The 12902-nt window shown below is 40.9% G+C and overlaps 1 protein-coding gene across 1 annotated transcript in view; it reads left to right on the top strand.

Annotated features, from left to right (window-relative positions):
- The first annotated feature begins 211 nt into the window (after positions 1-211).
- Positions 212-12902, top strand: part of EPS15 (epidermal growth factor receptor pathway substrate 15) — a 207941-nt gene continuing 195250 nt past the window's right edge. Inside the window, exon 1 of the mRNA XM_006839756.1 lies at positions 212-331. Within this exon, the coding sequence (XP_006839819.1) occupies positions 299-331 (33 nt within the window). The 5' untranslated portion in view covers positions 212-298. The remainder of the gene's footprint in view (positions 332-12902) is intronic.

Genomic DNA, 12902 nt, shown 5'->3' with positions numbered 1-12902 from the left:
CCAGTCTTCTAAATCCCGTACTTCTTAATTTTAAATCCACGCCGGGTTTTCTCAGGCGGCCCTGAGGCCAGGCTCCGGTCCGGAGGCGTAAATGCCAGCGCCGGTGTTTGGGTGTCTCCACGGCTAGCGCCGGCCGGGCGGAGCCAGGCAAGGCGGGGCAGGCATGAGGAGGGAAGTTGTTGAAGTTGGGGGAGCCGCCCGCCCGGGCCTCGCCTCCATCCGCTCTCTCCGCCTCCTCCCCGCCCCAAGCCCCCGTCCGCCCGTCCTTCCTTCCCCTCCGGTGCATGATGGAAACACCATGGCTGCGGCAGCCCAGCTCTCCCTGACACAGGTAACGCCGCCCTCCAGTCCAACGAGCTCGGCCGGCCGGTACCCCGCCGGTCCGCGGTTCAGCTCCCGGACCCCTCTCCACGGTCCTAAGTTTGCCGACGCGGGCAGGTTTTTACAGCTCGTAGGCCGGCGGCCGGTGTGTGTGAGCGAGAGCCTGTGAGTGATTGGGAGAAGGCGCCATCCCGGGCCGGCAGCCCGGCCACAGGAGCCGCGACCCCGCCCCGGCCCGGGCCCACACGGCGGCCCCGGCCTCCTCCCTCCCACCTCCCCCAGGCCTAGGCGCCGCAGCTGACTGAACTGTGTCCCTGGCTTTGGTCAGTCTGTGCCCCGCCGCTCTCACTCCCATCAACTTTCAGTCACCCAGGAAGTTTCCGACTTCCAGGCCAGACGCATCCCCAGGTGAGCTCCCTGTTGAGCTCTGTGGGTCAGCCTCTCCCCAGGGTCAGCTCGCGTCCAAGGCCCCTTTGAGCCAGTCTTTCCTCTCAATCACCCTTTCTCCCTGAAGACCAACGAAAGCCCTCCACTTCCCAGCAGTTTACTTAGACAGCCTGTCTTACAAATAAGCCTCATCCTACCGAAGTAGCTCTTTTCTGAATGTAGCCTCTTTTACTACGGGTTTCCTTGTAGGTCAGATCCCGATTCAGTCTTTTCATACCCGCGTCTATTTCCACTCCTACCAGGTGGTTTCTGACTTCATCGCTGTCCAAGCCGGGAACAGGGAAACATCTGGGTGCTGGGAAACAACCAAGGTTTACTTTTCCTGGGGGATTTTCACCAAAATCTGACCTCAAGATCTCGTCTATTGCCTTTTTGCTTTCTTCAGAGCTCAGCCCTTTTACTTGTAAGAAACTCTCAGCATCATTCAGTCTTGGAGCCTGGTTCCTCCCTTTCTGTAAACAAAACCAATTATAATCTTCCCAAGATGTCCAGCCGTGATGAGGTGACAGGACCTGCCAGTCCCTCCCTGATCCTCTGACCAAATCACCGCTTCAGCCTGTTCTCTCTGGGGCTCCTAACCATGAATTTCCAGGCCAGTGATCACCCTAGCCTTCCTGCCAGCCTTGTGGAATCTCTTACCATTTTTTAGTCTCCTTGGCTTGTATAGGGTCACTATGGGTCGGAATCGACTTGATAACAACAACAAATAAGACTTTACCGCTGGGATAGGATGTACGTTTGGACAGTAGGGGTCTTCTGTGTTAGGATCAAGAAATGATGAGGTGTGCATTCTGGGATAGAAAGTGGAGTGAAAAGTGCCTTCTCCCCTGGAACCAGGAGTCACGTGGGCCTCAGGTAAAACAACCAACTTCAGTTTGCAATAATTAATCAGTTTTGTATGTAGAGCTTTATTTCCCAATCGATTTGATGTTGATTCTTCTGTTAGGACAAGCAGATAGAGGAAACATGGAATGTTGTAAATTTGAGTCTTGATTGTGAATCTCTTTGAAAGTTTGTTAAGTGAGGTAGAGTCGATTCCAATGAGCAACTGGTGAATCTGAACCACCAGCCTTGTGGTTAGCAGTCCATTGTTTATTCTATAGTGCCACACAGGACTCCTGAAATTCAAATTTGATAAATGGCAGTATTGACTTTTGGGTGTTAACTTTCATTGAGTCTGGTTAGTGACTTGCATTAAATAAGATCCCTGTTGGCAGACGGTTCCTCACTAGCTTTGTTGGCCAATTCTGGCATGTGTTTTCCCCTCTGAAAGTTTTGTTCTTTTGAAGACTTCTGTAGATTTGCTTCCAGTTGTATGCATACTTTAGTCTCTCCTTGGGTAATACTATGTTTTCAGTTTCTATTTATTATCATCCATCTCCAGAGATTGGCTTCAGGCTCTGTCAGTTTATAGTCCTTTAAATAATTTAAATATGTCCTTGTGGTTATATATTTAGTTATTAATATGAGCACAGAATAAATACTGAATCAGGAATAAGTATTGTCTGCAGTGTTTCACAGATGAGAGAACATGCATTGGTGGTTCATTTATATTGATAATTCAAATAAATCACTTAAGACAATTAAAAGGTAATATGAAATCCTGAGAGTTCAAACCCACCAGCTGCTCCAAGAGAGAAAACAACTTGGTAATCTGCTCCTATGAAGGTTACGTACAGCCTGGTAGCGTAGTGGTTACAAATCGGGCTGTGAACCGCAAGGTGTGCAGTTCGAAACTACCAGCTGTTCCGCGGGAGAAAGATGAGGCTTTTTGCTCCTGTAAAGATTTACAGCCTTGGGAACCCTGTTCAGGGTGGCTATGGGTTGGAACTGACTCGACGGCACTTAACAACAAGGGAACCCTATGGTGGTGGTAGTTATGTGCCTTTGAGTCGGTTCCGACTAATAGTGACCCTGCATAGAGTTTCTGAGGCTGTAAATCTTTATGGGAGCAGATAGCTTTGTCTTTCTCCCATGGAACAGCTGGTAGTTTCGAACTGCTGACCTTGAGGTTAGCAGCCCGACTCCCTATAGAGCAGTTTTACTTGCCTTATAGAGTCTGTCACTCCTGGAATGGTGCTGTCGGATAAGCACTAAACTTCGAACCAGAAGGTCGATGGTTCAAACCCATCAGCTGCTCCTTGGAAACCCTGCACAGGGTAATTTATTTTGGGCTGGAATCGACTGGATGGCACTTAACAACACAGGGTCACTATGAGTTAGAATTGACTTAATGGCATACGACAATAAAAGGGCAGGGGCAGGGGTGGTGGTGAACAAAACCTTCCTATTTGTTGATATACCCTAACCTAATGTGTGCCTCCTTGTTAATGCAAAACTCTGCAGATTTGTGGTTTAACTACTTCAGGTAAATAAACTTTAGCAATACAACCTGGCTATGTATTTATTACTGACTATTGTGTTTGTCACTCTTTGCTCCTCCCCTCCGCAACACTTAGACAACAGGAACACTGGAGTGAAAAAAATCCTTCAGGCAGGGATATAATATATAATTCATCTCTTTCTATCAATTCCTGTATACAAGAAAGTGATTAATGTTTGTTGTATGAGTGGCTAGAAATTCTAAAGGACTTTATGACAGTTAGGAAGATTAAACAGATACTGAAGTTAGTTTCTGCTTCTGGTTATGAAGTAATGATATTTTTGTTGTTGTTTTTTTTGTTTTTTTTTTTTTGTGAGTACAACTGGTTTATTCTATACCGTGCAACAGGGCTTTGTATTATTTTCCCTTGTCACTATTCACTTTTCTCTTAATTTGCTTGCTTCATTACTAGTATGTATGTTCCTTTCAGGCAGATGTTAAGACTCTTGCTGGTTTGGCTATTTGTAATTTTCCGTATATTTTTCATGTATGTCACCTCTTTGAGTATGAATTTCACCACTCTCCACATGATAAAAAGACTTGTAAAAAATTAAGTAACTCTGTGTGTTTACACAACCAGTATCTCAACCAAGCAGAATATGCCTTGTACATAGACGTTCTGGATGCACCACCTCAGCTAATTGTATCTGTCCTGTAATTAGCATGATGTCTTGACCAAATAGGCACTTAATAAATGTGTGTTTTGAAGGCCTATCTCTCAACAAGTTATTTTAAGAAGCTATATTTCAAGATAGTCTCTGTTCTCATTGTCTCAGACTGTTAGGCTCTTCTGCGAATAGGCAGCCCAGTCTGTTGTCGATTTATTTATTTATTTATTTTAAAATGTTTTATTGTGAATTATGTGATAGTTTACATGGGAGAACATTAGTTTTAACATTCATTTTATTGTATATCATTACATTGCCATGGTTACAATCCCCTCCATGTATCATCAACCAACCAAAGGGTATACACTGCAATCCTGCACCCCTGTTGTCAGCACACAACCCCTCTCCCTCTCTGGATCTAAAGTCTACAGCTACTCCATCATCTCTGCCTCGGTCTCTGGCATCACTGCTTCTCTGGGTAGGGTCTCGCTCTCCTCTCTTTTTCCATTGATGGTCCCAGGAACCTCAGCTCCTAGAATGAAAAGTTAATCACTCCCATCCTTGCTATAAAAGTTTACCTGTACATTTCTAACCCTCACAATCAGTCCTGATAACAATTATTCACTATTGTATCACAAGAGACCTATCTGCTACCCAGAGAAGCAGTGATGCCTGAAATGGAGCCAGAGATGATGACGTGGAGCAATGGAGCAGCTGGAGACTTTAGATTCTGAGAGGGAGAGCGACTGTGTGCTGAAGACCTGGGGGGTACAGGGGATGGATTGCATGGAGGGGATTGTAACCATGGCAGTGAGACGATATACGATAGAATGAATGTAAAACTAATGTTCTCCCATGTAAACTATCATATAATTCACAATAAAACATTTAAAAAAAAAAAAAAGGAGACCTATCTGCATTTCATTTCATCAGCCCCGCCCAGGCAGATTGGATACTACTCACTGGAGATTCTACCTTCCTCCATGCCCTCTGGATCTAGGTTCCCTTTTGAAATCTTGTAAGCGAGTCACTTCTTGCCTTTATAGCTCCCCTCCCCCCCCACCAAATTTTGGGTAGCCAATGTCCAAGTTGCCCATCCCTGTCTACTCTGTGTGTGGAGGGGGTGGGAATGATCCTTGCTGTAAGGATTTGTTTCCTCTTTTGAGCTACTGCATCCATAGGTGTAGGTGAAGATCATCAAATTGTATCAGATTACTCTTTTTTTTTCCCCTCTTCTATCTTCTTCTGGTTGAGCTCTGATCGATCCAGTCATTGAAGCCAGGATAAGTGGGTATTATCTGCAAGTGTGGGTGTTCTTATGAATATGCCCTCTCTTCTTATCAGCTGGACGCTTCATTTTCCACTCTAGTCCTCTGTGGCTATGTCACTGACTCTGGGCCCAAGAGTCCCCAGGTCTTGCCACACTGCTGGCCGACCAGGTCTCCACCCAGGTTCACAGGAGTCTATTGAACATTGTAGGGCTTAGCTTGCCGCTTCATTGCTGTTTTTCCCTCACTTCCCCTTATCGGTGATGAGCGTGGTCACCAATCAGAGTGTGTATTCCCATTGAGTCTTAGTTTTGGAAGGGGGTTTCCACTGAGGTGACCCGTCCACTTGCCTTGATGTCTCCTGGGCAAGCAACTTGCTTGTTCTTGTAGTAACAGTTGATCTGCCTATGTTGGTGTGTATTTTTCCTGTAGGTCTTTCTTTCAAGAAGTAGGTAATGATGGTTTTGAAGCAGATTCAATCATTAAACAAATAATTTGTTAAGTAGGTACTGTGCTGGAATTGTATAATTTTCTGCCTTTATTAAGCAATTGTATAATTAAGAAATTGTATAATTTACTGCCTTTTTTAAGCGAAACTGACAGTTTGAAAAAAAAATGTGAAAAATGTTTTAATTTGTGCCTTTCTTTCTTTCCCTGTCTGCTAACCAATTCTCACTTACCGAAACCCCAAATAACCAAAATACATGGTCATATTCTAGCTTCTAGAGAGGATAGAATATGGACTAGAGTCTGGAAACTTTAGTTTTCATCTCACCTCTGCCAGCAGCTAGTGGATTGTTTTTAGGCCTCTGTTTTCTAACCTTTAAAATTCAATTAACAGATTATTGTTGATCATTCACTATGTGCTAGGGATTATTATAGGCACTGGTCAATACTGTTGTTCGTATAATCTTTTAAAATGCAAATTAGCAATACCTATCCAAATTAAAAATATCCTCTGACTCAACAGATATGTCTACTAGAAACTAATTCACATACTCACTCATGTACATAAAATATGTAAAAGAATACTCAGTAGAACACTGGACAGGTAATTGGTCTTTCACACTGTGCTAGAGATAATTTTAGGCACTGAAGATGTGCTAGTGAACAAAACAGATAGCAGTTCTTGCCTTCACAGAATTTACATTTCAGTAGGGAGTTCTAAAGTAACTAATTTATACAACACCCAATGAGCTAGGCTAGTAGTATAACCTTTTCAAATTATAGAATATGAAGGCTCAGAATTTGTGATTTATTTAAGTTTTATAGTTAGTAAATTAAAGAGCCAGTATAAACCCATGTTTTTTAAAAAATTTGAACATATCATTGCAAAGTCACAGGAAGGATCCTGCTCTAGCCCTCAGACTCTTTCCTTAGGTAGCTATTCCAACCAACTTCTTGTGTATATTTCTAGTACTAGGTATCTATATGCATATGTATGTATATATATGTACACATGCACTTGAGGGGCCTCAAAGAATTTGTGGAAAATGAAATTAAAAAGACAGTAAATTCTTCCACAAACTTTCTGAAATTCCCTCATATGGGTGTATGGATGTTTGCATATACATACAGACATACACACACACACTTACAGCATAATTCTTCTCTGACATACATGGGATACATGAGTAGGGGTCAACTTGATGCAACTTGTGGTGGTGATATGTTTATATATCCTACAAGTAGATAGATCATATATATGTATATATAGCATGTAATGCTGTAGGATAAACCCTGGACTGCTAACCTCAAGATTGGTGGTTCAAAACCCACCAGCTGCTCTTTGGAAACCCTTTACAGGGTTGCTATGAGTCAGAACTGACTTGATGGTACTTAACAACATATATATATATATATATGGAGTTCTGGTAGCGTAGTGGTTACAAATTGGGCTGCAAACCGCAAGGTCAGCAGTTCAAAACTACCAGCTGTTCCTTGGGAGAAAGATGAGGCTTTCTACTCCCGTAAAGATTTACAGGCTTGGAAACCCTGTACAGGGTCACTATGAGTCAGAACCGACTCCATGGCTTATAACAACAACATACATACGAACACACACACACACACACATATATATATATATATGTGCTCTTTTGTAAGCTACATACTGTTTCACTGCTATTGATTTATTTATGTGAAATTGATCTTGGAGTCCTTCTTTGTTTGGCACTGTAGGATAAGCACTGGACTGCTAACTGCAAGGTTGGTACTTCAAACCCACCAGCTACTTCGTGGAAACTTGAGTTGGAACCAACTTGAAGGCATGTAATAGCAAAAATAACAAAGCTGACCTAAGCGATTTGAATTTCCCTCATTATTTTTAAAACATCAGAGTATTCACTCATATTTTAATTTGTTTGACTACTTAATGATGGGCACTTACTTTGTTTCCAGTCTTTTGTTATTACTGACAGTGTTCAAGTGAATATTCTATTTTATGTTTTTATGTACATGTATGAGTATGTAGATTAGTTTCTAGTAGGTATAATTGCTGGGTCAAGGATATTTTTAATTTGGATGTTGTTATTGAAGTGCCCTCGAGTCGGTTCCGGCTCATAGCCATCCTCTGTAGGGTTTCTGAGGAGCAGCTGGTAGGTTTGAATTGCCAACCTTGTGGTTGACGTCAAGACCAGTACTGAGCCTTTGCATTCAAAAAGGTTGTACCAGCAACCATTGTTTATTAGTACCATGTCTTCTGTATCTTCATCAATGTATTATCAAACTTTTTAATTATTGTCAGTCTCATAATAAAAATAATATTTCATGATTTTAATTGGCCATTTCTTTAATTATGGATAAGGTAGAGTCCTGGTGTGGTGCTGTAGGATAAGCACTGGAATGCTATCTACAAGGTTGGCCTCAGAAACTCTATACAGTGTTGCTATGAGTCAGAACCGAATTGACTGTACTTATCAACACTAGGATTGAATTTATATTTATTTTTTTGGAATCCATTTATATTTCCTTTTTTAGTAAACTGCTCTTCTCTTGAGCTGTTGGTCTTCTTTTTCATTGATTTGTAACAACTCTTTATATAATTAGGAAATGTACCCTTATTTGCAAATACTTTATTTAAAATTTTTTTTTGTTCATGGCCTTTTTTATTATGCAGAAATAATTAATGCTTTTTTTTTTTTTTTAACTTCTTACTGTGAATTGAGTGAAGGTTTACAGAGCAGATCATCAGATTTACATTCAACAAATGATATACTTTGGTTTATTACATGTTTGCTATCCCCTCCATGTACCAATAGTTAACAGCATTTACCTCTATTCAAATTAACCACTGCATTCCTCTCTGTGTCTCCCGCCACCCTTATCTTTCCTTTGCCAACCTCCCTCCGGTTGTATATTGCCTGCCCTGTCACCCATGTCAGTGTGTATCTACCTTCTAGTGCGTGACTCATTTTCTCCTCTCCACACAACCGTCATAGACTGTTTTATCAAGAGCCCTCCCCCACCCCTTTTTTTAATGTACAAAAAAGAAAAACACGCAGGAATATGTAATTGTTTAAACAACTAAAAGGCACATTCTGGAAGCCAGCCTCCTGGACGCCAGCATACAGCCTATCTCTTTCTTTGAGTCTAATTGCTCTATCTCTCTATACCATCACCTCTGCCTTCATCTCTAACATTTATATGGCTTTTCGTAAATAGAAGTTTGTTCTTTTTGTCCCTTGTAATTTTGTAATTTGTTAAAAGTTGGCCTCATGCATGCAAATGTGAACTTTTGAGTATTTTGTACAAAAACAAACCATAGTGAGGTAGAAGAAACTTTTTTTTTGTTACTTTTTTTGCTTGGGAAAATAGGCATAAGGAGTGAGGGTTAAGGTTGGGGTTATGGCTAGGTCTAGTCTAAGTCTTGTTGTAATGTGCCATTGAGTCGGCTCTGACCCTGTGTAGGGTTTCTGAGGAGCTGCTGGTGGATTTGAACGGCTGACTTTGCAGGTAGCAGTCTGGTGCTTATCTTATAGTACCACACCAAACTCTGTTTATTGTTAAGGTTATGGTTAGGACAAGGGTTAGTGTTAAGGGTAAAGGTTTGACTAGGGCTAGGAGGAAGGCTTAGTCTAGTTTTTAGGTTTGCAGTTAGGTTTATTTATTTTCTTGAAATGTATTTGATTTCTACTTTATTTAGAAGTTCTGTAACTCTATTATTCCCTCTTTACTTTATAGGTTTTGTTGTTGTTGCTACAACTTCATCTCTGCTTCTTTATTTTCAGTCTTACAGGTCTGTTTTACTTTGCGTACCTCTGTATCTGGAGTCCTAGTTGTTGTTGTTACGTGCCGTCGAGTCGGTTCCGACCCATAGCGACCCTGTACAGGGTTTCCGAGGGTGTAAATCTTTACGGGAGTAGAAAGCCTCATCTTTCTCCCGCGGAGCGGCTGGTAGTTTCGAACCGCTGACCTTAAGGTTCGCAGCCCGATTCGTAACCACTACGCTACCAGAGCTCCTTTAGCACAGTAGATTACGAGCTAGGTTGCTAACTGCAAGATCAGCAGTTTTAATCTACCAGTTTTAATCTTACTCTGCTGGAGTAAGAAGAGTCTTTCTGCTCCAGTAAAGATTTATAACCTTGGAAAACCTATACAGGGTCACTATGAGTCAGAACTGATTCGATGGCAAACCATATCTGGGTTAAGTCTAGGTGATACAAGTTAGAGCTCTGGTAGCATGGTGGTTCCGAGTCGGACTGCCAACCTCAAGGTCAGCAGTTTGAAACTATCAGCGGCTCTGTGGGAGAAAGATGAGGCGTTCTGCTCCCGTAAGGATTTACAGCCTCGGAAACACTGTGCAGGGTCACTATGAGTCGGAACCGACTCCACAGTACTTAACAACAACAACATATAAGTTATCTTAGGTTGTTGTCTGCTGTTGGTTCTCTTTCCAATGAACTACCTTTAGTATTTTTTATGTAAGGTTGGGCTGGGTTTTAAAAATTATTTTAATTTATGTTTGTCTGAAGATGACCTAATTTTGCTGTCATATTTAATGGACAGTTTTTCTGGAAATATGATTGTTGCTTAAGGAGCTCTGGTAGCGTTGTGGTTACGAATTGGGCTGCGAGCCGCAAGGTCAGTAGTTCGAAACTACCAGCGGTTCCGCGGGAGAAAGATGAGGCGGTCTGCTCCCGTAAAGATTTACAGCCTCGGAAACCCTGTGTAGGGTCGCTATGAGTCGGAACCGACTCTACGGCACATCACAACAACAACAACAATGATTGTTGCTTGGCAATTTTTTTTCTTTCAGAGCTTTACATATGTCATTCCATTGTCTTCTTGCCTGCATGAAGGTTTCTGCTGAGAAATCAGAGTTTACTCTTACTAGTTTTCCTCTGTAGGTAACTTTTAGTTTTTCATGAGCTGCTCTCAGTATTCTTAACTTGTCTTTGGTTTTGAAAAGTTTGATTGCATATCTTCTTGTCTTTCATGGTGGTAGGGAACTTTTCTTTCAACAACTCTTAGTATTCTCTGTTATTTTTGTTTGTTTCTTCTTGTTCTGGAATTCCAATCACACTTAAGTTATTCCTCTTGATGATTTATTCCACATAAATCTAAGGCTTTCTTCAGATTTTTAATGACTTTTTCCCCCCTGATTATTCTTCTGGCAGGTGAATATTGACAGATTTTTCTTTAAACTCAGTAATACAACTTTCTATTGATTCAATTCTGTTTCTTTGCCCTTTCAATGTATTATCTATTCCTCAAGTGTTAGTGTTAATCTTCTGGCTTTCTAATTATTGTTTTTGTATGGTTTCCATTTTTTTCAACCATTTTGGCTGTTTGTCTCCTGAAAATTTCTAGTGTTGGTTATATTTTCCTTGATTTCATCTGTAGTTTTCTTGATTTTTCTCATAATCTGTTGAAGTTGCCTTGTTAATATTCTTTTAAATTACTTACCAGGTTGTTCTGATATCATTTTTGGTGTTATATTTTCTGACTGTATATTGTGGTCACTTTTTTGAGGCACTGTGTCTTACTTCTTTGTGTAAGCTAAACTTGTGTATTTTCTCTGAGACATTGTGGTATTGAATTTACATTTAGTTGATGATTGTATATTGGTATATCCTCTGACATTCACCAACTAGTTGTCTTCTGATGGATGTGATAGAGACCAGAAGTGTGAGCTGAAGAAATTTACCTTTGTAAAATAAATAATGCTTTCAAATTAGTTGGAAGTACAGTTAGAAAAGTTTTTTTCTTTTAATGTGATGTAAGTATTCCAAGAAAAGTTAAGTTTCACCTCATCCTTCCTTACGTTGGGGATGTGTAATGGAAATTTAATGGTGTTAGGAGTTTCCTGTCTGAAATAATCCAGCTGCCTGTATGTTGTATATCTTCAGTGAGAATACAAATTTGGCCAAGAATACTGGGACAAGAACATAGTTTATCAGGGAAAGCATCTATGGTATATGACTTTGTATTTGCTCATATCAGGGTTGCTCAGCCTGGTGGCATAGTGGGATATGCATTGGGCTGCTAAACCGCAGGGTCAGCAGATTGAATCCACCAGCCTCTCTGCAGGAGGAAGAGAAGGCTTTCTGTTCCCATAAAGACTTAATAGCCTTGGAAACCATATGTAGGGTTGCTATGAGTTGGAACTGACTTGAAGACACCCTACCATCATCACCACAACCTTGGCCCTGTTGACATATTGGGAGAGATAATTCACTGTTGTTGGATCTATCCTATGTATTGTGGTATGTGTAGCAACATCCTTACTCATGAGCTCCTGCTAGTAGTACATTCCCTAGTCATAACAGCCAAAAATATTTCCAGACCTTGCCAAATATTTTCTAAAGGACAAAATTGTGTAAAAAATTACTTTTCCTTTTTATTACTTAGTCACAGTTGTGTTAGTAGTAATTAGAGCCAAAATTTGAACCCAGGCACATTTATTCTTCTCATACTGCTTCCTGTAAACAGTCATTGAGAACATTGTAGTCAAATTAGGAATGAAAGTGAACATTCTCATAATACTACTTTACTAATAAGTAAAATTAATCAAAGTTGAGTGTGTGTATGTTTGTGTGTGTGTGTGTAAGAGAGAGAAACAAATAGGCCAATATTAGTATAATAACAATAATAGTAATTTAGTAAAATAACAGTAATAATGATTAATAGTTATTGAGCACTTATGACGTGTCAGACAGTTTTGAATAATCCTTACAACCTGATGAGGTGTTATCCCTGTTTACAAAAAGAGAAAACTGAGGCACAGAGGTGTAGTAATTTGGTAAGTGGTAGAGATAGAGTTATAATCCATGTAGTCTAAAGAACTCAGATATAAACTAGGATAATGAATCTATTTGTATTTTGAAGGCCAAAATAGATCTGACAGAACTAATTGTGGTGGCAGCCCTTGATTATAACTAAACATGTTCTAGACTGTAAAATCTTTCTTGAATATCAGTTTGTAATTGCTTCGACCTATCTCTAGAGAATTATTGTTGTACCAAGTTATGTTGTTAGCTGTGAGCTGCCGTTGAGCAGACTGTCAACTCGTGGCAGCTTTATGTACAGCAGGACAAATCGTTGCCCAGTCCTACATCATGTTCAAGTCCATCGTGGCAGCTATTGTGCCAGTCCTTCCCATCCATGTCCTTGGTAACTCTTCACTCCTCCAAACATGATGCCCTCTTTTAGTGATTGATTCCTCCTGATGATGTGCCCAAAGCAAGTGAGTTGGACAGTGTTCTCTTGTGACCCATAGGTTTTGATTATGGAAACCTGTTCATCCTGGTGACCCTGTTGGTATGTGAAATACTGGTGACATCGCTAACAGCATTGTTGTTGTTGTTGTTAAGTGCCGTCGAGTCGGTTCCGACCCATAGCGACCCTGTACAGGGTTTCCGAGGGTGTAAATCC

Source organism: Chrysochloris asiatica, unplaced genomic scaffold, assembly GCF_000296735.1.
Source record: "Chrysochloris asiatica unplaced genomic scaffold, ChrAsi1.0 scaffold00026, whole genome shotgun sequence".
Lineage (NCBI taxonomy): Eukaryota > Metazoa > Chordata > Mammalia > Afrosoricida > Chrysochloridae > Chrysochloris > Chrysochloris asiatica.
Note: the sequence above shows the minus strand (reverse complement) of the source record. Positions and strands in the feature narration are given on the sequence as shown.